The sequence below is a fragment of the Penicillium vulpinum genome (genome assembly GCF_028829585.1).
Source record: "Penicillium vulpinum strain IBT 29486 chromosome Unknown utg000002l_segment0_segment0, whole genome shotgun sequence".
Taxonomy (NCBI): Eukaryota; Fungi; Ascomycota; class Eurotiomycetes; order Eurotiales; family Aspergillaceae; genus Penicillium; species Penicillium vulpinum.
Window position 1 is genome coordinate 5,019,271 of NW_026643242.1, and position 22,278 is coordinate 5,041,548.

The 22,278-nt window shown below is 47.8% G+C and overlaps 6 protein-coding genes across 6 annotated transcripts; all 6 read left to right on the forward strand.

Annotated features, from left to right (window-relative positions):
* Positions 1–445: 445 nt before the first annotated feature.
* Positions 446–3,102, forward strand: N7479_004896 (GATA-type transcription factor; the record flags this gene model as incomplete). The annotated part of the gene is made up of 2 exons (XM_057252593.1): positions 446–813; positions 873–3,102. The coding sequence occupies 2 exons, from the start codon at positions 446–448 to the stop codon at positions 3,100–3,102; spliced, it is 2,598 nt and encodes an 865-aa protein (XP_057111918.1).
* A 791-nt stretch (positions 3,103–3,893) lies between these two features.
* Positions 3,894–6,060, forward strand: N7479_004897 (IPI1/TEX10 family protein; the record flags this gene model as incomplete). The annotated part of the gene is made up of 5 exons (XM_057252594.1): positions 3,894–4,080; positions 4,213–4,380; positions 4,918–4,967; positions 5,022–5,094; positions 5,147–6,060. 5 exons carry the CDS (start codon positions 3,894–3,896, stop codon positions 6,058–6,060), a joined length of 1,392 nt encoding a protein of 463 aa, XP_057111919.1.
* Positions 6,061–8,520: 2,460 nt separating this feature from the next.
* Positions 8,521–11,526, forward strand: N7479_004898 (uncharacterized protein; the record flags this gene model as incomplete). The annotated part of the gene is made up of 1 exon (XM_057252595.1): positions 8,521–11,526. One exon carries the CDS (start codon positions 8,521–8,523, stop codon positions 11,524–11,526), a length of 3,006 nt encoding a protein of 1,001 aa, XP_057111920.1.
* Positions 11,527–12,229: 703 nt separating this feature from the next.
* Positions 12,230–12,850, forward strand: N7479_004899 (uncharacterized protein; the record flags this gene model as incomplete). The annotated part of the gene is made up of 1 exon (XM_057252596.1): positions 12,230–12,850. One exon carries the CDS (start codon positions 12,230–12,232, stop codon positions 12,848–12,850), a length of 621 nt encoding a protein of 206 aa, XP_057111921.1.
* A 1,128-nt stretch (positions 12,851–13,978) lies between these two features.
* Positions 13,979–15,549, forward strand: N7479_004900 (putative aminotransferase; the record flags this gene model as incomplete). The annotated part of the gene is made up of 6 exons (XM_057252597.1): positions 13,979–14,060; positions 14,127–14,160; positions 14,208–14,337; positions 14,424–14,744; positions 14,936–15,443; positions 15,491–15,549. The coding sequence occupies 6 exons, from the start codon at positions 13,979–13,981 to the stop codon at positions 15,547–15,549; spliced, it is 1,134 nt and encodes a 377-aa protein (XP_057111922.1).
* A 1,870-nt stretch (positions 15,550–17,419) lies between these two features.
* On the forward strand, positions 17,420–19,573 carry N7479_004901 (putative G1/S-specific cyclin Pcl5; the record flags this gene model as incomplete). Its single annotated transcript, XM_057252598.1, has 2 exons — positions 17,420–17,864; positions 17,943–19,573. The coding sequence occupies 2 exons, from the start codon at positions 17,420–17,422 to the stop codon at positions 19,571–19,573; spliced, it is 2,076 nt and encodes a 691-aa protein (XP_057111923.1).
* Positions 19,574–22,278: the final 2,705 nt, after the last annotated feature.

The following is a 22,278-nucleotide window of genomic DNA, read 5'->3' on the forward strand; positions in this document are numbered from 1 at the left end:
ATTCTCTTCTTTCCTGGTCATTCCCGGGAGGAATTTTTTTCTTCCATCAAAAGATATATCCTTTCGGGGCATGAGCGTCTGGAGGGTCTAGCCCCCCTCCACGACTCGAATCCCAAGAGGCGTCGAGGCTGGGTGGTGGTCTCCATATTCATCGTGCGTCTCTTCCCAGTCGTCAGCTTAATTATCTTATTACCATATATTATTATTATAAGATCCGTCCCGTGCTAATAGGCGTTTTGCGTTGACAGACCCTGGTCGTTGGCTGAATCCTGCCAATCGTCTCTCGCTTGGCTGCATTCGATCATCAAGTTCCGGCAAGGGTCTCGTTTACGGCGGGTACGGGGGAATTTCAATTCAACCCACCTTTTTTGCCGTTTATCCCCCCGCGGTCGTCTCTATTTGAATTACTTTTCCCCTCTCATTCAAACCCTCTCCATCGGAGAATATGGAGGGGATACATCACGGAGGGCACGGGGTTTCCCGACCTTCCCAGCCTATGGCCTTCCTTGGCTTCGATACCGATTCTCATATGATGTCCGACGACTTTTCCTTTGACTCTCCATTCAGTCCCTCCGATTCTTCCAAAACCAATGATAATGTCCTTGGCAATTCCATCTTCCCTGAATGGACTAACGGTGCACCGCGTGGCGAAAGCCCCGATGAGATGCAAAGGAAGGATCCGTTGGCCGCTCAGATTTGGAAATTATATACCAGGACAAAGTCTCAGTTGCCCAACCAAGAGCGCATGGAGAATCTGACATGGCGGATGATGGCCATGAATCTCAAGCGCAAGGAACGGGAGCAACAGGCTCGGTAAGAACCACTCCTACGAATCTTTGAAGTACACGGCTGATTTTCTGATGTTCAAATAGTGCCTCGGAAACCCTAAGCCCGACGCCGAGCGGCATCGCGCAGATGCGTTTGTCCGACCAAGTATCGCACTCTGGGCCCGATCTTTCGAACGATATGAACCTTGATGACACTTCGGATCCCATGAATCTGGATGACTTTATCATGCCTTTTGATTCGCCCGCCGAATCCTCACACCCTCCTGTCGAACACCCTTCTGCAGATCGACACTTCACAGCAACGCCGACTGGAATCCCTATCAAATCGCGTAAAGACAATGCGATGATGGAGTCGTCGACCGCCGCCTCATTCCCCCACCCACCCCAGGATCAGCGAACAAACTCTGAGTTCGGATACGTCCCCCGTCGGGTTCGCAAAACGAGCGTCGACGAGCGGCAGTTCTTCGCCGGTCTCTCTGTTCCGACCCGCAAGCGGCCTGCCGAAGCCTCACCCCAGGTTCCCCCGGTGTCCAACGCTATGATGGCGCAGCACTCGGAACTGTCAGCGGCATTGCCGGATTATTCGCTCGATCATCCAACCTCTGCCTTTGCTCTTCCTGGCAATGGCACGGTGGGTCCGCGTAGACCTCAGCATCATCACACGCACTCTAACATTCCCTATGGTTTGGATACGTATGGCCTCAACGAAGACCACGGGCTCAACTCGGCCGGGCCTTATCAGCAAAACTTCCATTTCTCGCCGTCAGAGTCTCCAATGACTGCAGGAAATCCTTTCTCAAGTCTATATGCCCAAACGCCGCTCGCTTCGTCGCTTAACTCGACCGAGTTCTTCTCGCCCCCTCCGTCTGGCTATCAGTCTACTGTATCGACCCCGCAACCGATTTATGAAGGGGAGCAGTCGATATTCTTTTCTGATGCGCCCTCCGCTGAATCCCATTCCCAGCGCCGCATTCCTAATTACATTCAGCAGCGTCAGTCGAATCTGTCTGCGTCGCTGCAGCCGCGTTATATGTACAACATGTCCAACGGTGATTCTCACCAAGGGAACGCAGTTACAGGGCCACCGACCACTCATGTGTCGGGATTTTCGGTGCCGCAACCGCAGCATGTCAACCCGTCACAGGTGCTTGGCCACGGCGAGTTCTCTACCACAGCGCCTGCCAGCAGCATGTTTACCTTTGGTGATTCGGATAATGAGGATGACGATGGCAACTTTGAACGCGGAGGCATTGCCATGCCTAGTGACTTCGCCTCTATGGATGAGTCTGGTGATATGAGCGCTGGTCTTCATTGGGACGGAGGTTTCCCTGGATCAGTACAGTCGCTACCAGGCTTCGCTCAGCACCGCAAGCATGTTACGATAGGATCCACAGACATGATAGATGGCCCATCTGAGTGGAACCAGGGAGGCAGTCTTGGTCGTGCGCACGGGTCCGCTGCTTCGGTCAGCGAGGTTCGCAACCAGAACCAGGATCCTCGTCGCTACGGGAAAGTTCCTCGCACAGCATCGACCCCCAATGCTGCTGCACTGCTCCGTCAGAGCTTGAATGGCTCGGCCAGCGGGCCTCCGACAAACCACCCCTCGCCAAGCACACCTCCAGAGTCCGGTCTCAGCAGTGCTGTGCCATCCCGACCAGGCAGCCCTGGTGGGTCTAAAAACGGTGACCCGAACGCAGGGCCGACTACCTGTACGAACTGTTTCACCCAGACCACGCCTCTGTGGAGACGCAATCCAGAGGGCCAGCCTCTATGCAATGCATGTGGCCTGTTCCTGAAACTGCATGGTGTTGTCCGGCCGCTTTCGCTCAAGACCGATGTGATCAAGAAGCGAAACCGTAGCAGCGCCAACACTCTTGCTGTTGGCACTTCTCGGTCATCTAAGAAATCTTCCCGCAAAAACTCCATTCAACATGCCCCATCCACATCGATTTCGTCCCGCATCAACAGTTCTGAGTCGCCACCCTCGATGAATGGATCCAACACTTTGGGGAAACCCGGTGTTGTGCCAATTGCCGCTGCCCCACCCAAGTCTGGTCCCCCAGCTGGCGTCGCCCAGGCTCGTGCCGGTGTGCAAGTGGCACCCAGACGGCAGCGCAGACTCGAAAAGGCACCAACTGGATCCGAAGGCGACGGAGACGATAGCCCCAAGTCAGCCGCCCCCACGAGCCGGTCCAAGGTCGTGCCACTAGCTCCGGCGATGGCACCACCCGCTGCCGCAAACCCAGCAAACCACAGTATCGCCGGTGGTCAGGGTGCGAGCCAGGAATGGGAGTGGCTGACAATGAGTCTATAATTGTCTACCGCATGATCCTTTTTCTTTCTTTTGCTAAGTTTTGTTGATGTGTGACGGGGCTAGCCACCACTATAATATCACGTATGACACGACTTATGTCCCCGACGGTCGTGGCTCCGTTATTACTCTCATGTTTTCCTGATTACTTTACGTCACGTGTGCTTTTTGTCTTTTGTTGATTTGATTGATACAACCGCGTCTGTCCGGAACCCGAGCTGCTTATTATGTTTTCATTTTCATGTTTTTTGTTTCCTTTGTTGTCTCGCAGCTCGGAGCCGGACAGAAGTGCGCATCTCTCTCCTGATTTTGTCCCCTTTTTGATATTATCTATTCATCTATTCTTGGATTTCTTGCGCTGCTGAGCAGGCTTCGATTAATGGATCTTTTTATCCTTGCGTGGTTACTTTTAGACGTGGACTTCACAATGTGATCATGATTTTCTTCAATTAATCTCCTCTGCCTTTATCACCTTTAAGTGTAGTTGAGCCCTAGGTTCCATTTCCTTTTCCATCAACTGTACGCTGAGCGAAGAATGACATCACAACTAATTTCACCCCCCGGGCATCAAGCCGGGGAAACAATCCACGTCATGTCGACGAATAGTCGGGCGATACTAATTCTCGAGCTTCGAAATAAATTACTTTTACTCCATACAAAACCGAGCTAGATCGCAGTTTATTGAGTTAATAATCCAACCAACACCAAAATAGCTGGAAAGGCAGTATGAAACCGAACCTCTTTCAGTCAACCTTGACATTATATAGCTGATTCTTTTCAGCAGGGCGATAAATATGTCTAACTCGGACGGTGAGCAGCTATCTCATGGATCTCCGTCGGTCATTCAGAACCCAAACTCACACATAGCAGAAGCCTCCAAACAATTCACCACCAAAACAAACACTACAGATAGTGTCGTCGGCCGCGTCCATGAGTCTGCCAGTCATGCACGCGAGAAAATAGCCGAACAGCTCCAACCCGGTGCGTATCTCTTGTAGTGACAGCATGTGGACTTTGTGTGCATGGCGAATGACGTTTGACTCGGAGTTGAATATCTGAAGTTGTACCCAATGTTGTTTTTCGAATACCGGCTAAATATATTGTGTTCTGCAGGAGATATGAAGGCGACGTCTCGTCGCATATCGGATACACCAGATAATATCTGGCAATTTGGTCAGAGTGGGTCGAGGGAAGAGAGAGATTATGGGGTCGAGAGGGATAAGTCTCTGCTTCAGTCGGCGCAGGAGACGGTGGCTAAGGCACTTGGAGGAGGTTCTCGTGGTTAGTTGATTATTGTGGTAGTCATTGAGTATTTTGGTGCTAATTACGTGGTTAAGGTGCAGACTAGATAGATGCTGAGGTTTGGGAGGGCGATTTAAAAAATTGTTGTATAGAGTGGAATTTCATGTGAGATGTTCATACATTTATAAAGTTAGTTATACCATTCTTTCTCCATATGGTTCTTTCAACAAGTTTTCTGGCGAATAGAGCGAATGAATCTTATGGCGGATTTGCATCGTTGAGTTTATATACTTGAAATATCAATATTATATGAATCCTACATCAGATTTTTGTAATAATTGGGGAATAGAAGCTAAGTAGGCAGCTCATAATGAGTTGAAATACATATGTAGTATGGCGTAATTGCGAACACATACAACATTGTACTGAAAAGAAGGATGCTTAGAATATCACTATATACTTCCCGTTCAGGAAACATTATGCCTCAGGCAACAACTGATAAATCACGTGTGATAATCAGAGCGAAAAAAGATTCCCCGACAGCCATCCATCTTCAACAATCAATTAACTTTGCAGCCATGGGTTCCAGTTCTAAGAGGAAGAAGGATAAGCAAAAGGATTTCCAGGTTAGAATCGCGAACACCCCATTTCATTTGTTCAACCCACTAACCTTTCTACAGAAACCTAAACTCAAGGTTGGAAAAACCAAAGCGAAACCCGACAACTACACCGATACTAGTTTCAAAGCAAAGTGTATGTGCAATTCCCTGGCCATTTGATGTGTTTTCATGCTCACAATTCCTAGCAATCGTCCTTACACAACAATCCCTCCACCTTGTCGCCCCAACTTCAAATGCCACATTCACGCATAACTTATCTCTCCTCAACGTCAAGTCCGACAGCCAACGGCGCGACTCGCTCGCTTACCTGACTACCACCATATCCTCTCGACCAGTAAACTCGCCTCTGCCACAACCAGTCAGCGTCATTTTACCGTCTCTGCTCCCGCTCATTCTCGATGGATCCACCAGTGTACGAACTCAGCTCCTCAAGCTCTTGCGCACCCTGCCACCAGGCGATATCGAGGACCATGTGGCGCAACTACTTCCCTACGTTCGTGCAGGAATGACCCATCTCGGAGCGGACATCCGTAGTTCTGCCGTGGAGATTTTATCATGGATGATCGAGGCAGCGGGCGAATCAACTGTTTCCTGCGCAGGAGGGTGGATTAAAACACTCAACTGCTTCTTGTCTGTCTTGGGCTGGCACACCGAAGAGTCATCACAATGGTCCTCAACCCGGGCTTCGTTCGGCAAGTCCGGCACCCAGGGCAAGCCCATGGTGAAAACTCTTGGTGCTCTGGCTTTGTTTTTAGATTCGGGAATCGGGAAACCTTTTACCGGCGATGCCGATAACGAGATGTCCGGTGAAGACGAGAGTGCTGACTGGCCCTTCCCTATTTCCCAAACCGCCCAGCACATGATCTCGGACTCATCTACCCCATTCGCATATCTAAATCTGTTTGGGAAGCCGCGCGATGAGGAAGGAGAAATGTACGAAACCCGTGAGGACAGGTTCCGTGTGTTTGCAACTCGTTTCCAGCCGGCAATTGAGCGTGGACTTAAGAGCGCCAGAGAGGAAGGCGGCGAGATAGGCCGTGCGTCATCTGGTGTGAGCAAGGTGTTAAAAGAAGCAATTGCGTATGGACCGGGCCCGTGAACTGTTCAGCATAGGGCTTATGAGAAAAACCAATATCCATCCAATAAAATGGTACAGGGACTTAGGCTGGAGCCTAGAGCCTTGTTTTTGCGAGCTTTATCCATGAAGCCACCAGTGGATCACGCATCCGATTCAAGCCAGCTCGGACATCAATACCACAGCATCCGTCTTTATACAGTCCTTATACGGACGGTCTCGCCCTACGGAAACTACAACCAGCACCGAATAGACCAATCGGTACGTCCCTTCGGCGAGGGTGGTCGTGGCTTTGCGCCCTTGCAGCAGGTTAATGCCAAGATATATACAATACCAAGGCGACAAGCAAAAGCCTTAGGCTAGGACGTTATATATCTTTTTATGAAACATTGATTTCAATCATTCATCCCTGTAGTGCTAGAAACCCCCCAAAATAATGTAGCGTTATCTGTAGAAAATTCATTTTCTTTTTGTCAAATGTCGCTTTTGGCGGGTATTCTCTGGTTGCCAATTATTTCCATCCTTCTGCAGCTAATTCAAGGGAGGATATGGGGAGAACTCGGCCTCTATTTCTTCGCGAAGGTTATCTCAGAGGCCGAACATCAATGTCTCTGCAATTAAACGGCTATAACACATTGAAATGTTATGCATGGAGTACCATCTCCGATCGATTCCGGCCCAAAGGCTAAAAGTACGCATTGAAACGAATCTGTTTGATATGTGCGCTGTAGACTGCCTCTTATTCACTTTCAGTTTCTTTGTCTCGGAAGTGGATATTCTCTTTCATAAAGAGGGGGAATGACTTGACATGTCTTGTAGCGTGGGTCTGTACGGTACTTCTTCTTTTTCCTATCTTCTTTCTATTTCCATTTCCATTTCCATTGCTATTTCTATTTCTATTTCTATTTCTATTTTGGGGCTCGGGGAATTGGAGATCATGAAGCTGAGCACTGCAGGTGAAGAAGATCGTTTTTCGGAGATTAATGCAAGGAAATGGTAGGGTATACTGTGCTACCTACGACCTATGTAGGTAATTTGTGGGAATATCAAGGCAAGGGAGGGATAATGATGAAAGTGCGCAGTTTATGATTCATTCTTCCAGAACTTTAGTTTCTTCTAATTAAATGGATCTCTAAAGACTTGATATGTCTTTCCCTATGTATTACTTATGCCAGTGGTTAACTAGGGTGTATAGATTAATAATAGTGAGGTTAGTGATCTCTGTATATCTCTATCCCTGCCCTATCCCTACCCAGGTGTGATTTGTACGGAGTGCATATTGACATATTATTCAAATGATTTGCATTAATATGTCTTGTTATTCAATCACTACGTATTTATTTCCAATAGTTAGGTTTGAGAGCTATCACCCTCTCATTTCCCCGATCTGGAGTTTATCCCTGAGATCGACCATGATCGACTGTCTCTACTACCTGTCTGGAGGATCACTAAAAACTCTGATCTGCACAGCTCCGATCATAAGTCTTTATTTAGGAAGATCACGCTAAGTTAACTGTTTGGCGCAAAAAGTGTGTTGGATCTGGTAGATCCGATACCTCACATCTAGTGCGGAGTACATGGCGGAATACGGAGTACAGGGCGGCCTGACGTTTGTCTTTCCCCCTTACTTTCATATATAAGGGGAACAAGAAGGAGAAACAACAATTGGGGAAAAGCAGTTCAATTGGCGATCGGCCTGTGGTTGGCCAGCATTGTCCCTGCTACAATAGGCACAATGAAAAAAAAAATTAAAAACAATCGAATCCCGGACGGCAACATGCAGCTGCCACTGGCACGACCGAGTTTGCTATACAAATGCTGTATCATATTACCTTCCCGATTTTAAACTATACATCGCAAGTACCACAGCATATTTGATGGCCAGAGTTGTCCAAAGTAAATGATTCTCCACGGGACCTTGCTTCGAGGAATCCCTTTGGACGAACCCATTTTCAGCATCTGCAGGCCTTCTCTTTCGGATTCGTACTACTGTTCTAGCCTCAACCACCCTATATACCTGTACCTTTCCAAGTTCCAAAAGGGTCTCCCCGGACTAATCCAGTGTTCTCGTTTGAGGACTCTCTAAGTAAGAATGCGATAGCTCACTTTGAATCCTATTAAACTCTTTCCCCTTCCCGTTGCCTCGCAGTGTGGACTTTTGTTTCGATCCTCTCATCCACAACGCCACATCGCCAACTCTCGTCGACTTTGTATATATCACCCCCTGTATATAGTGGTGTCAGCTTGCGTCGACAGATCATATTCCGCACGCGTCTATATAATCTCTCAGGCCCCTATCGTGTTGGCCCTCTTGAGCAGGTGAGCATGTCTTGTCCCGCACCAAGTGCCTCGGTTCGCCTCTAACTTGGGAAGTATGTATAGCATTTTCTATTGCTTTACTCGTTGAGTATACTGGATTTTGATGTCGACAACCCGGAACTGCTGGATTGCAAAACCAGCCAGTAATTGATGATCGATCACCCTATGCATGAGTGTGATTCACTACAGGACTGTGCTGTCGCACCTAGCCCAAATATTCGGACTTATCGACCTGATCCTCGATCGAAGCGCAGGCTCCCCGACATGACATCCACGAAGACTGGGCCCCCGCCCAGGCCTCTGGTCGTACCCAGGCCTCGGGCCACCACTGCTTCACGACCTCAGGCTCGATCAGCAGGTACAGCTGAAAGAGCTGGTAGGAATGAAAGCCTAACGGACATGGTTCGATTCTTTCAGAGTCAAAATATGCCCTCTCGCCCCGCGCCTCCACCTGAACCTCAAACAGACTCTCGAGCTCCCTCTCAACCTCCACCTCCGAGTCCTTGTCCTTCCGATACAACCACTGCCCTCCCAGTTGCTGTTTCGCCGAAGGAATCGAAGCCAGATCCTATACCAGATCCAAAGCAGGATCCGAAGCCGGATTTAAAGCCATTTCATCGTCGCCTCTTGCAGTTTGCGCAGCGCCCGAAGAAGGAACCATCGCACAGGTCAAAGGAAGAAGACCAAAAGCGCCAAATTGAAGCACTAACAAAGGGAGGATATCTTATTCCAGCGCCTTTACCAAATGAGCCAAGGGGACAAAATGAGACAAAGCGATCAAAAGAAAACCTGCCTCACCCTCTCTCTCGATCCCTTTCGAAATCGAAGAGAGATGTGGAAAACATTGGACAGCCATGGCTGCAAGCCATAGTCGATGGCAGCAGGCGATCAACTGAGGCAAGACGTCACTTGGCCTCACTGGATCTTGGTGACTTTGACTCTATGGTTGGCGGCGCAGTCTCACTCGCTTCTGATTTCGACGATTCTGTGCCACCACCGTATCAGCCAACTGATCACGCCTCCTCCCAATCCCCATCGACTATCCCAACGTCAAGATCTATGACAGACCTAAATCCTCAACATACCACCCGAGCAACTTTTTCGTCGCATTCTACCAGTCAATCCTATAGGAACGTGTCAATTGATGAGCACCAGCGGCCATCTATCTCTACAGGGTCGACTATGCGTGCCGACAATGTCTCACGAGTCACTATCAATTCAGCCCTAGGTGTAAATGGGACAGAGCCACGGCCTAGACTGTCCATTGATAGCCAAAAACGAACCCAGTCAGGCCAATCCTCTCCTCGCCATGTGCCACCCTCGACTCCCACCTTGAAACTTTTCCCTGCTGTTGCACCTCCTCGCAAGCCCACCAAAGGGCTATTAATAAACTCATCAATTCCTCGCTATCAAACGATCGCAAATACCACAGCATCGCCAGCATCTCCGGTATCCAGCTCACGAACAGGATCTTCTGACAACGTACATAAAGCCTCAGATGAGCCAAAAAGACCATCAGTTGGTTTTATAGGTGCTCCAACCAGCGAGGTAGGACCAAGGAGCTCAGGTGCACTTGCACCTCGTGCAACCTCTTCTTCTTCTTCAGCGGCACTATCTAGAGGAAAAGCCTCGAAGCATTCTGCGTCGCATTATAAGACCAAAACTCGACCGCTCTCGTTGTCTCTGGGCACAATGAATGGATTTCCTCTCCCGGCGCCCACAAGGCCCCTGCCATCACTACCCGTGGCTCAATGCTCGACGAGTATACCGGCCACTAACACTCGCTCTATTCGAACAATTGATTCAGGGTCATTGCCACAAGATTTGCCTTCTCCTTCGACAACACTGGTTGAAGATCAGAAGGTCGAATCCGCTGTCAACAGCCCATGTATCCTTACCTCGACCCCAGCAACCGCTCTTAGTAGTGTCGATGCTAGCGAGACAATAGCCGATGACGAGGACTCGTTTACCATTTTGCTTTCGGAACACTACCAACCAACCCCAGAACATTGCATTCCGAGAGGACGTGTTTCAAGTGTGCGCATCCCTCGAGTACAAGAACTTCCCGAAAGACCTTCAAGTCAACATGATAAAGAGGTCTCCGAGGGACGGCCTTTAGCCGACTCTCCTGTCCTTGGACACTCTATGCCAGGACGCCCTATCCCTTTAAAGACTAATGGCAAACGTGTTGTGCCGAGCAGGCTTCAGATCGATCCTCACGCCAGTCGGACGAACCTGCCATTTGGTCTGCCATCGCCTCCACCCACTGCATCACTCCCATTAGCACCACCTCAGCGTCCACCTCCTCCACCTCCTGGGCGAAAGGTTGTCCAAGGAAACTACACTGCGCCTAACCTGACCATTCTGCCATCATCGAGGAATATGGAAGTGAACCCCAGGGTTTTGACCATATCCCGGAGCAACAGCTCAGGAAGTAGCCTTCGACACGAGAGCTTCCCTACAACCCACCAACAAGCTCGCCCCGACTCTTCCCTCGAGTCTCCGCTTCCCTCATCGGACGATGAGGTCTTCGGTCTAGTTAACGACACCAAACAATCGTGCCTAGAGGCCAACAAGTACCAGCGGGTCCAGCCACAACGCCGTGCGTATGAGACGATGGATCCACGGCAGGTATCCTCCCACAATCGACTTCGTTACCCCAATGCCGCGCGCCCTATGACACCCCAAAGCCGCAACATTCACAATTTGGACAAGACTTCGTCTCCTCAATCACAATATTCCCAATCAACCCACCGCTCTAGAGAGTCCCAAGGCAGCCAAAACACCCGCGCCGCTCCTCAGGCCGACCAGTACCTCCAGGACCGGGTCGCGAATCTGGAACGCCAGAACCAGATTCTACAGGCCGCTCTCATAGCTGCTCTCAATGCTGGTGCCAAGAATCCTCTCGAGGATATCAATCGCGACCCAAACACGTCGTCAGGCTTCCCACGCGCTCCTTTTTCACGCCAATACTCCAGCCGCCAAACACGACCTGATAGCTGGGTCGGCTCTTCTCGCAGCAGTGAGTACAACGGGTTTGAGAGTTCTAATTCCCACCGAGATACCCGGGCAAAACTCGAACAGCTGGACAACATGATCCAAGATATCGAGTCTGGTTGGATGTCGGAGAAGTCCATTATCGGTGGAAATCGAATTGCTCGCAAACGATAAATCACGATCTTTTTTTTTGGTTTCTTTATAAATCTTTTTTACATCATTACTTCTGACGGAACGATGTTACTCACTTATTGGCTTTTGATGACTTTTTTTTTGTTTCCGTCTCTACATATGCCCGTCTATCCTTGCCTATACTTTTTCTTTTTTATGATACCATTCCGCTTTACGCTCGATTTTCTTGAGTTCATATATATTACATATTTCACTAAATATTACTTACTATATATCCCTTCAAATAACAATAAATCAGTTATATATAGTTCCGAGTTGAGGTTGATACGGCCATATGAAACTCACATAGAATTCAACTTGCCTAGTAGATCTTTAACGATATATAGATGGCATTTTTAGCTGATGTTTTGTTATTTTATCAGTACATGAAGAGTCTAAAAACATTGACAGGACAATCCTATCCATCTATGTATGGATGGATGTTTTTGTGCCCATATAAATGCTTAGTCATTTGTTTTGGAGACACCGGAGGACAGTCAACTTCTTGAACTCCATGTGCTTTAATTATTCTGACTGAAGGAAAGTACATAGCGGGAACAGCGAATTGCAAAGACATGAGGTGCTCAGTACTCGTCTAACCACCCCTAACCATAATCTCCCACACCACATACCAGCACTCTTCACATTCCCCGCGGAACCCCCCCAATCATGGCGAACTCACAAGTATGTACAATCTCTCCTCCAAATGCGCTCGAATATTCTAACAAACCCCCCAAAGCGCACACAGCAAGTCCCCCAACATGTCACGGCGCTGCTCTCACACCTCACCTCGCGCCCGGGTGTGCAATCCACCATGATTCTCTCCCGCAAAGATGGATCAATCATCCAAAGCACAGGACAGCTCGCACAAACGACTGAAGCAAATGGAGCCTCTCGCACCGCACACATCTCCCCACCCACAACTGATCCGACCGCCGCCCAACCAACAGACCCATCCCCTACCCTACCCACCGTGTCACAGCCTTACCAACCCTCGCAAGCCGAGACAGTTGCTGCTCACATCTTCGCCTTTGTCTCCAGTGCCGAAGCACTCGGTGTCTCGCTATCGCGACCAGCTATCACCGTGCAGCGACCCAATGACGCGCATTGGGATGTCAACTACGACTACGGACATGAGGGCACGGCACGTGAGGAAGACCGAGATGACGGTGGTCTTGATCGGGATGAGGATGGGGAGGTGAAGCTGCTGAGAATGCGCACGAAGAAACATGAAATTGTGGTCGTACCCGATCGGAAGTACTTGCTGTGTGTCGTACATGATGCCTCGCCCGGTGTAGGGCCTGCGGTGGGCTCGCGCTCCCGCTAGTGGAATTATTGTTCTTTATTGTGGATACGGCTGCTTGAGTGTGGTTCTTTCGGGGGTTTCTTTCTTGCGTTCTTATGGGAGCTTGTTTTGTTGGCGTGGATTTCATACATATACCCGATGGAAGCAAAATCTTCGCATTTAATTCATGTTTTCCATGTCATGGCTATGTGTAGGATTGCCCATGTATGGCTTGATAAGAGAGGCGTCTACCTATACAGTTCTAACAAAATAGTGTTTTCCATTGTTTTATGGGTGGATGGTTCTGTAGACAATTTGGCTGTTCCCACCGAGTAAAGCAACCTACTTTTTCTGTTCATATAGACCCGCTGATCACAAGCTCTACATATGATGTAGAGTCGACATGTCCACCAACTCACATTTCATGTCTGCGTATTTTTGGTAGGGAAAGCAAGAGCTGTTTTGTTTTGAATCTTTCCATCAATCAGAACACATTCAATTAAAAACTATTCAGAAAGCAAACGCCGGCATCACGGCTCGATCCCTTTTGCAGCAGAAACAAGGCGAATTCGAATGAAATTGCCCTTGAAACGATTACTAGTCCTCCTCATAAATCTATCCTTATATGAAGATATTCAGATATGGATAAGGACCGAGATGATATATGTGGGTTGGTTTAGAGAGAGGATCTGGGAATAACCTCATATTCAATATGTATCATACACACATATATATATATATATATATATGCCGATTCGTTCAAAGAGAAAGTGAGAGTAACCTGAAATTTGATACCGGTAAATACACAGCCTATAGACACAGTTTCGCTCGCTTATCCCAAAATATGTAAAATACTACGGAGTACGCTTTACCTGTTATTTATGTAGCAATGGTAATTTACCAGTGCTCATTCCTCATGGATTTTGACTACCTAGAGGCATATTTGACCTTTCTTTATAATACCCGATCCTCGAGAGGGAATGAAATCGAAGTACAATGTACATATGTAGCTTGAGACCGGAGCAAATCCGTCAACAGCTCCACTGTTTACCCCTCTCAGCGGTCTAGACTGGTACTTATCAAGTGGACAGACATTCATATCTTGCAATTCCCACGCCAAAGTGCGCATTTATTATCTAGTTATATCAAGCAAATCGGATAATATCCAAGATGACCTCTACTTTCGATGTTTTGGCTGCTCGCACTCGCTTCCCTGCGCTGCAGCAGGAGCAAGTGTATATGGACAACGCTGGTGAGATGAACCTCGATTTTTATAACCCCGATAACTTTCAGATTTATACTGACTGTAACACTACAGGCGGAAGCCAGGTTCTCGATACTGTAGCAGAATCGTTGGTCTAATCCTATCGTAGATTGCTATATACTGATGCAGCTATAGCATCCGTTCTTACCTGCTGAACACAAATGTTCAGCTCGGAGCCACCTATCAAGTCTCACAGATTTCGACTAATGCATATGATAACGCATACAAAGTGGCTGCTGGTTTCACCAACGCCGCGCCCGAGGAGGTATCTGCATTATAATCCATGGCATTTGCTTTCCCAACTATAAGCACTGCCGAGCTTCGGGTGCTAATGCATAAACCTCGAAATAGATCAGCATTGGCATTTCAACCACCCAGCTACTACACAATCTCTCCACGGCGCTTATGTTCCAACCTGGTGATGAACTGGTCCTATCCAAGCTTAACCACGAGGCCAATACGTCCCCATGGGTCCATATAGCAGAGAGGTTGGGTTTGACCGTAAAATGGTGGACTGCTTCCGACCCGAAGAATCCAGTGTGCGATTCAACCGAGTTGAAGTCCCTGCTCTCCGATAAGACCAGACTCGTAGCATGTCCTCATGCTTCCAATATCACCGGCACTATCAGCCCTATCCGAGAGATTGCAGATGTTGTTCATGTTCATCCCCGTGTGAGCAATAATCAAATCTATTGGCTTATACGAATTTGCTTACGCGGCTTATATAGGCATTACTGTGTGTGGATGGAGTGGCCTTGGCACCGCATCGTTAGGTTGATGTGAAAGCGTTGGACGTTGATTTCTACGTAAATTGCAACTCAAATCTTTGCATAACTGGTTCATTGCTGATTTCCCCCCACTAGGCATTCTCCTGGTATAAAGTATATGGACCACACTTGGCGCAGCTTTATGCCTCATCACGGGTTCACGATCAGATCCAGTCACTGGGCCATTTCTTTAAGCGCACAGATACGCTAGACTTGAAGCTCAATCTAGCATCGGCTAATTATGAGCTTACACAGAGTATTCCCCAGGTTGTGGAGTACTTTGGCTCTGAGCCTAGCGCGACCTGGGCTCAAATGGCTGAGCACGAGGAGCGGCTGCAACAGATTCTACTGGAATTCCTAGCTTCAAATAGCCGGACTGATGTTATCGGTGAGCCAACCGCCAGCAAGGAGCTCCGCGTTCCGGTTATTAGTTTCATTGTGCAAGGAGTAGACAGTCAGCGTATTGTGGAGGAGGTTGAGCGTCGATCGGCCTTTGGGTTCCGCAGTGGTCATATGTACAGCCACCGGCGACTGGCCGACGTGTGCGGATTGGACGATGTGGAGGACGGGGTGGTGCGGGTCAGCTTCCTGCACTATAACACCGGTGAGTGGGTATCGAGATAGGATTCGTTCGATAGCTAACAAGGACAGTGACCGAAGTACGGGGGCTGGTAGAAGTTTTGCGAGAGGTACTTTCATCCTCGTTGTAGATAGCTTTTGTACAAAGTACATCGATGTATATAGCCTACATAGTTAGGCCACCTAAATACAATTTATCATCCCATGTTATGAAGAGTTTTTCTTCTCAAATTTTCTCTTGTTTCACTTCTACATTACTACAGAATGCATAATTTTTGCCACCTGGCTCCCTTGTACATAGTGGTGATCTTCCAGGGATATTTGAAGTTGAACTTTCGAGAAATCACCACACTCCTTGAAGCCCAAGATATCTCTTTGTTTTCAGCCTAAGTTCCCACCGTGAGGTCATATGAGTTCAGTACACCCGAAGTTCCCCAGCTCCATCTGGAAGGCTACAGGCAACCCCAACCACTGCCGATCGCAGTGGTAGCCAATCAGCATAGAGATAATCGTGAAATAATGGGAATGATAGTGGATCGCAGCCTAACAGCCGCGCGTGGATTGGCCAGGGCTGACCAGGATTGGTCAAGGGTGCAAAGACAGCGTGGCAAGCGGCTTTTATGACTCAGTGGGACTTGAACAGAACCTTCAGAATGGATTATAGCTCTCTTACTATTGTGAAAAACGTTTCCTTTTGATTTGTTAATATGGTCGTATTTTTTATATTTTTTATAAGATTTAAATCACACTATGAGTGACTCCACGGTGTCACTGCATAAGTCATTTTGTACTGGTACTTTTGTGTATGTTGTACTTTGTACAAAGTAGATAATGGTTTTATGTTCTAGAAGAAAATCAAGATTAGGATAGATATATCAAGATACAAATAAGATAGAAGATATTATATTATCTGATAGAATATACCATATAATAGCAACTATTCATAGTATAAAATCGTATATCAAAACAAAATGATAGAAACGTGAGTCACCGTTGTACCACTCCCAGGCTCTTTCCTGCCCTCCTATCTCGGAGTCTTCTCGCCGCATCCGGGTTTTCCCCCTCTCACCATCTTCTTGAGACGAAGATAGTTCCTTCATCTCCTGATTGTAAGGAGATTATGATATAAAGATATAGAATATTTGACTATATTCTATTTCTATACGTGTGGTCCCTGCGCCTCCCGGCATCTCCCTAACCCGCCACCCACTTCTCTCGCCACAGTGTGACTTTCTTTTCCCCTTCCCATTTTTTGCCCCCCCCCATCTCTCTCTTAGTCAAACAGATTTTGAGAAAAAAAAAGAGTCATAGGTATAAACTATCCCCAAATAAATGTCGTCTTCCACTCTCTGACTCTTCTCGCTAACACCCCATCTCGCCTCCCTATTAGCCTCAACCTTCTCTCCCCTCCCGACTCCTTCTCTGCCTAGCCGCTTCAACGACTGCCTTGAACAAGCCGCCACCACCGTGGTTCTGCCTGTCCATGGTCCGTTGGGTGCCTTGATATAACTCTTTTCTATCACACGACTTATTTTCAAAATGTACCCTATTGATTCCTTCGTTCCGATCGCCTGTGTTGCTGCTACCGAACTCCGCATCGTCACCGTCTCTGGCTCCATCTAAATACTGGTCATCAGAAAGAGTCATCCCCGCCACGTGCCCCTGCTTTGCTTTGGTTCCTATATCAGAAGCACTTGGTTGATCGGATCGTGAATACGTTTTCCTTTTCTTGTCTTTATAGTTGATTGCTTCCCCCTTTGGTCTCTTTTTTTACCCGCTACACCCGGCGGTTCCGCTTATTTTTCTACTTCTGGTTATCAACCTGGCTCTCTACATCTAAAGGTCCGCCGTCGCCTAACTAGCAAAGACGGCTTCTGTCTCCTCGGCTCTCGTTCCCGGTTCCCTGCTTAACGGTATCTTGACACTACGGTTCCAAAATCGGACCATCTCGCTTTTATCCGGCTGTCTTCATTTGAACTTTTGTTCACACAAACGCCCTATATGAACTCCATACTTCCGGATATGTCAGGGATGGACGTCTTGGGCTTGACCCTGTCAAACCCAAGTTCCCAATTCACAGCGTCTCACCACGCTCACCCCTATGCATCCTCGATCTCCTCCTCCGCATCCTCCTCTTCCTCGTCTGTATTCTCCCTCGATTGCGTCTCCTCGCAGAGTTCGATATCATCGACCTCGACCAACCCGGTTGACGTGATTTGGGAGAATGATAATAATAGCCAGTTGGCAGGAAGAAATCCTAACGGAGCATGCCCCCGGGCTTATGCCAAGGGACCTGTTTCCAAGGTGGACGGTGTAGTGCCATCCGAGCTGCGAACGCACCCTCGGCGCACTAACAGTTATTCTTCTAGCGCTCCCAGTGCGCGCCCTCCGCCATGTCTGCTACGGCAGTCGGAACGGAAGGTGAACTTCGTCGACAATCTCGTCGGTAAGTCTTGAAAAAATAAAGACTCCTCAAGATACGTCTTGTACGTTCGGCTAAACATGATTCCCGTTCCTTTTTAAGACACCGCATCACAGATTGTTGAAACTATCTGGCCCCTTTCCGCCGCAGCATCCCGCAGTGATGCCTCGACCGGATCCAAAGGGGTTCTTCCTCTCCGCACTTTTATACAAGAGACACTCCGCCGCTCGCGTACTAGCTACAGTACCTTGCAGGTGGCTTTATATTATTTGATTAAAATCAAGTCCCACGTGCCCACACATGACTTCACCAAGGAACAACCTCGGGAACAGTCGCCTTTGCGGGCGATGCAGTGTGGACGTCGGATGTTCCTAGCCGCGCTGATTCTTGCTTCAAAGTATTTGCAGGATCGCAACTACTCCGCTCGGGCCTGGAGCAAGATTTCTGGCCTTAATACTCTTGAGATTAACCAGAATGAACTTATGTTCCTCAAGGCTGTTGGATGGCGCCTACATATCGATGAAGCAACGTTTCAGCGTTGGACTGATCTGGTCTTGAGGTTGACCCCTGGTGCCGGTGGACCCCCGGTTGCTAAAGGTCAGTGCTGGCAGACCGTGCTACCCAGACTCACCCCTGAACTGGACTTTGTAGAGTCAGAACCCATGACCCCAGTCTCGGCGATGGGCGGAATGGATCTCGGTCTGTCAGAATACCTCTCGCCTCGTAGTGTGCCAAGCAACGAGTCAGTGCGCTCCTTGTCCCGCGAACAAACCCCGAATTACGCTCGGAGTATTCCGCGAACCTTGGAGCCGACTCCGCGCATGGACTTTGCCAACCTAGCCTTGCCTAGTATTCCCCGACCTATGATGCTTCCCACACCACAGATGACCCCCCAATCTCAAGTGGCCCCTACTCCTGCTGCGAGTGTGGCTGCTTACAACCCCCACCGCCCATCCATCTGTACGGCTATGTCTCAGGCGCAGAATGCGTGCATGACGCGATCAACACTCGATCAGCGCCCGCCCCTGTCGTTCTGCCCTCGGACTCAGTCGTACGATGGATACCCGGCTGTGGCTCGTCGGTCATCTTTGGCTCGGTCGACCTCTTCGGCATCGTCGCCTGACTCGATGGTTTCGGATGTCTCTACTCTGTCGTCGCGCTCCTCGCGGTCGTCATCAGTCTCATCTAACGCCTCGGGTACTTCTGGCTCAGCGCCAGCTAGTCTGGCTGTTAAGGCTACCTTGCGTTGCACTAGTAATTCTCTTAAGGAGTCCCGCAAGACTCTGGCCATTGCTTCTCCGATTGACGAGAGTTGTCTGGTCGGTGTCTACAGCTCTCCTGAATATACCAGTTCTATGGGTTCTTCGGTCCCAGATCTGTCTAACTTTTCCTTGGATTCCAGCCTGAGCGAAGCTGCTCAGAGTCTTTGCGAACTTTCTGGCGCGACGCCCGAACTGCGCCAGTGCCGGAAACGCGGACGTACTGGATCCGACGATCTTTTGCTCCAAAACCATGTGCGCCATCTGATTAACCTTGGGGCCTCTGGAGATCACTCTGTGTTGCCCGATGGACATTTCCCACGTTCGTTCATGATGCAACATGGATCCTCCATTACCTCCGGGCGGACTGGCCCAGTCTCTGGACCAGCAGGCATGAAGCGTGCCTGCTGTGGCAGCGAAGCACGCAAGATCGCGTTGAACCCGAGCCTCCGTGTTGCGGAGTACTTGAATTGACTTGCGATTTATTAGCGGATTTTGCTTATTTTTCTTATTTCCTTTGTGCGAGGCAAAAAAAGAAAAAGTCCGTGGTTTTATTTCTTTATCCCTATGGCGAACCGACCCCGTTGTACATACCCCTATTTTGTCGGGTACTCGGTTCGTACGATGGGACTTGGGCGTTTGATTCCCACAAAATGTACGATGTGGTGATGACTGGCGTGTCCTCTACTTGCATCGTGCATCTGTTTCTCTCACTTTTACCCTTTCTTTTTATCTACTTTTTGTGGTTGCGAGGAGTGTGGTCGGCATGGGACGGTTATGGACTTTTATTTACTCTGGTTACTTTGGGGGGAGGGAAAGCGGGCGTCTATGCCCTGATTATATCTGTATTCAACTCTTCCATCTAGGGGAATGGTATATCTACCATCCCCGAGGGTTTTCCCAGCCCTCGGATAGGATAGTCAATCCAAATACAGCTCAACAGCGATATCGGACCTCCTCGTATTCCTAAGCGTCTAGGCAGCCCGTGGACGGCTCAGATGTACACATGACAGATCTGACCGTGCAACTTTGGAACGCCTGCAGATGCCCAGGCGGAACCCATGGTTCCGCTGTGAGTCATTGAGGCATCAGCAGTGGCTGGGTGTGGCTGTGGACCTTGGTGTGGCTGAGATTACGTTGACATACCCGGCGGTTATTCAAACTTAGCCCTGGCTTTCTAAGTATAGAGTGGAGTTTCCAAGGCTATGTATGGCACTGACCGTTCACAGTTCGGCTCTTGCAAGGAGCTGTGCACGGAGTGCATCTATTCTAATCCCGGGGTGCTTGGGCATATGCAGACAAAAGTACCGTGTCTACGGAGTACCTGCGACTAATTTTAAACTGGATCCAATGCTAATAAACTAGGGTGGGAGTTTATAAAGTCTTCCTTCCTCCTTTGAATATCAGTTCGATCAGATGAAATAATCCTGAAAAGCCAAATAACTATGAGTGCAAATGCCTAACTTACATATAGAAGCGAAGGTGATGTATTCACCTGGCTTTAGTTATGTATCATGAAAAAGCTAGTCATCTGGCTATCACGTGACCATGCCACGAACATACATGTTGGAAAGGACATAACTACATATGTATGTACGGGGTACTCTGTAATACTCTGTACGGAGCACATATTATGCTGCTGCATAAGGTATGGCGTCATTTGTCCTAACCTTTCGTGTATGCAAGATAAAAAGAGGCCTCTTGACTCTCAGCCTGTAATCGTGCCAAGCGCTCGTACCAATACAGTACCCTGTATTGGTGCGCGCCACTCAACGATAATTTTCAGTCAACAATAAATCTCATTGAGTTCGAAGCTATGTTTACTTATAATGACCATCTTTATCTACATACCAAGTCAAACCCTCCCTATATATAGCTGCTATTCTAGCTTCTCGCTGACTTTCAGCTAAATCCAACTGTTCCTGGGTGCGTTGTTGAGCTTCTAAGACCTTGGCCTACCGCTCTTATTGCCGCTTTATTCTTAAGGAATCAGCTTTTCTCGCTGCACTATCTTCCGATTTGTACAAATTGGTGAGAGTATAGACTTCCTAGACCCAAGAATCGACTTATTATTTCTTGGCCTATTTACCCTCGATTTGGTGGCGCGGGCCTTCTCCAATTCCCCCTTCAATATAGCAACCTCTTACGACAAAAGTAGCTTTGTATCAATACTTCGCTTAATATAATTCTCTATTGTCTTCGTGTAGGTCTTAATTTGCTCCAAATCCTCAGTAAGCTTAGTTTTAAGCTTCTGAAACCGCTTAATTATATATCAGCCAAAATGACCGCCTTTCCTGCGACGCATTCTCATTGATCCACTTAGTATATCTATGAACCACTTGTAGACCCACTTTCTGCCACTTCTTGGCATTCAGGAGCTATTTAGTGAGCTGCTTAGCACTCTTTGAAATTGTGATCCCAAAGGTATCTTAATGAAAATCAAAATAAAAGTGAAATTTGAGATAAAGAGAGAGAGAAAGAGAAAGAGAGTAGTGGGAGGAAAACTAAGGAATGAATATCTGCTGGATAGCAATAGAGGTAATTACTAAATTAGCTAATGTTGTTGCCTTATATAGCTATAAAAATAAATATTGCTACCTAAGGCATTTATTGTACGAGATATCAATAATATAATAAGGCATCAACAATAGGACAAGGCAGCAATAATAGGATAAGGAATAAATATCATATATAACCGTCCTACCTAGAGCTTGATTCGTACGAGATATCATCAATAGACAATATATGAATAATAGGACAAGCCTTTATCAATAGGACAAGCCATGAATATGCCATAGACCCAGCAATTGTGATAGTCCTACCTAGAGCTTGAATCGTACGAGATATTATCAATAGACAATACATGAATAATAGGACAAGACTTCATCAATAGGACAAGCCTTCATCAATAGGATAAGCTATGAATATACCATGGACCCAGCAATTGTGACAGTCCTACCTAGAGCTTGATTCGTACAAAAAAATCAATAATATGATAATATATACGGAGTAAATATACTATAAAACAGAATATAAATCTACAAGTAATCCTAACTTAAAATATATATTTTAAAATAAAGTCGAAGAGTGCTAGCCCTTCGTACGGTCGCACCCTATCAAAAATAATTCCGATTTTCAATCAGCCACCACACCTTTATAACTTGATCACTCTAAAATTC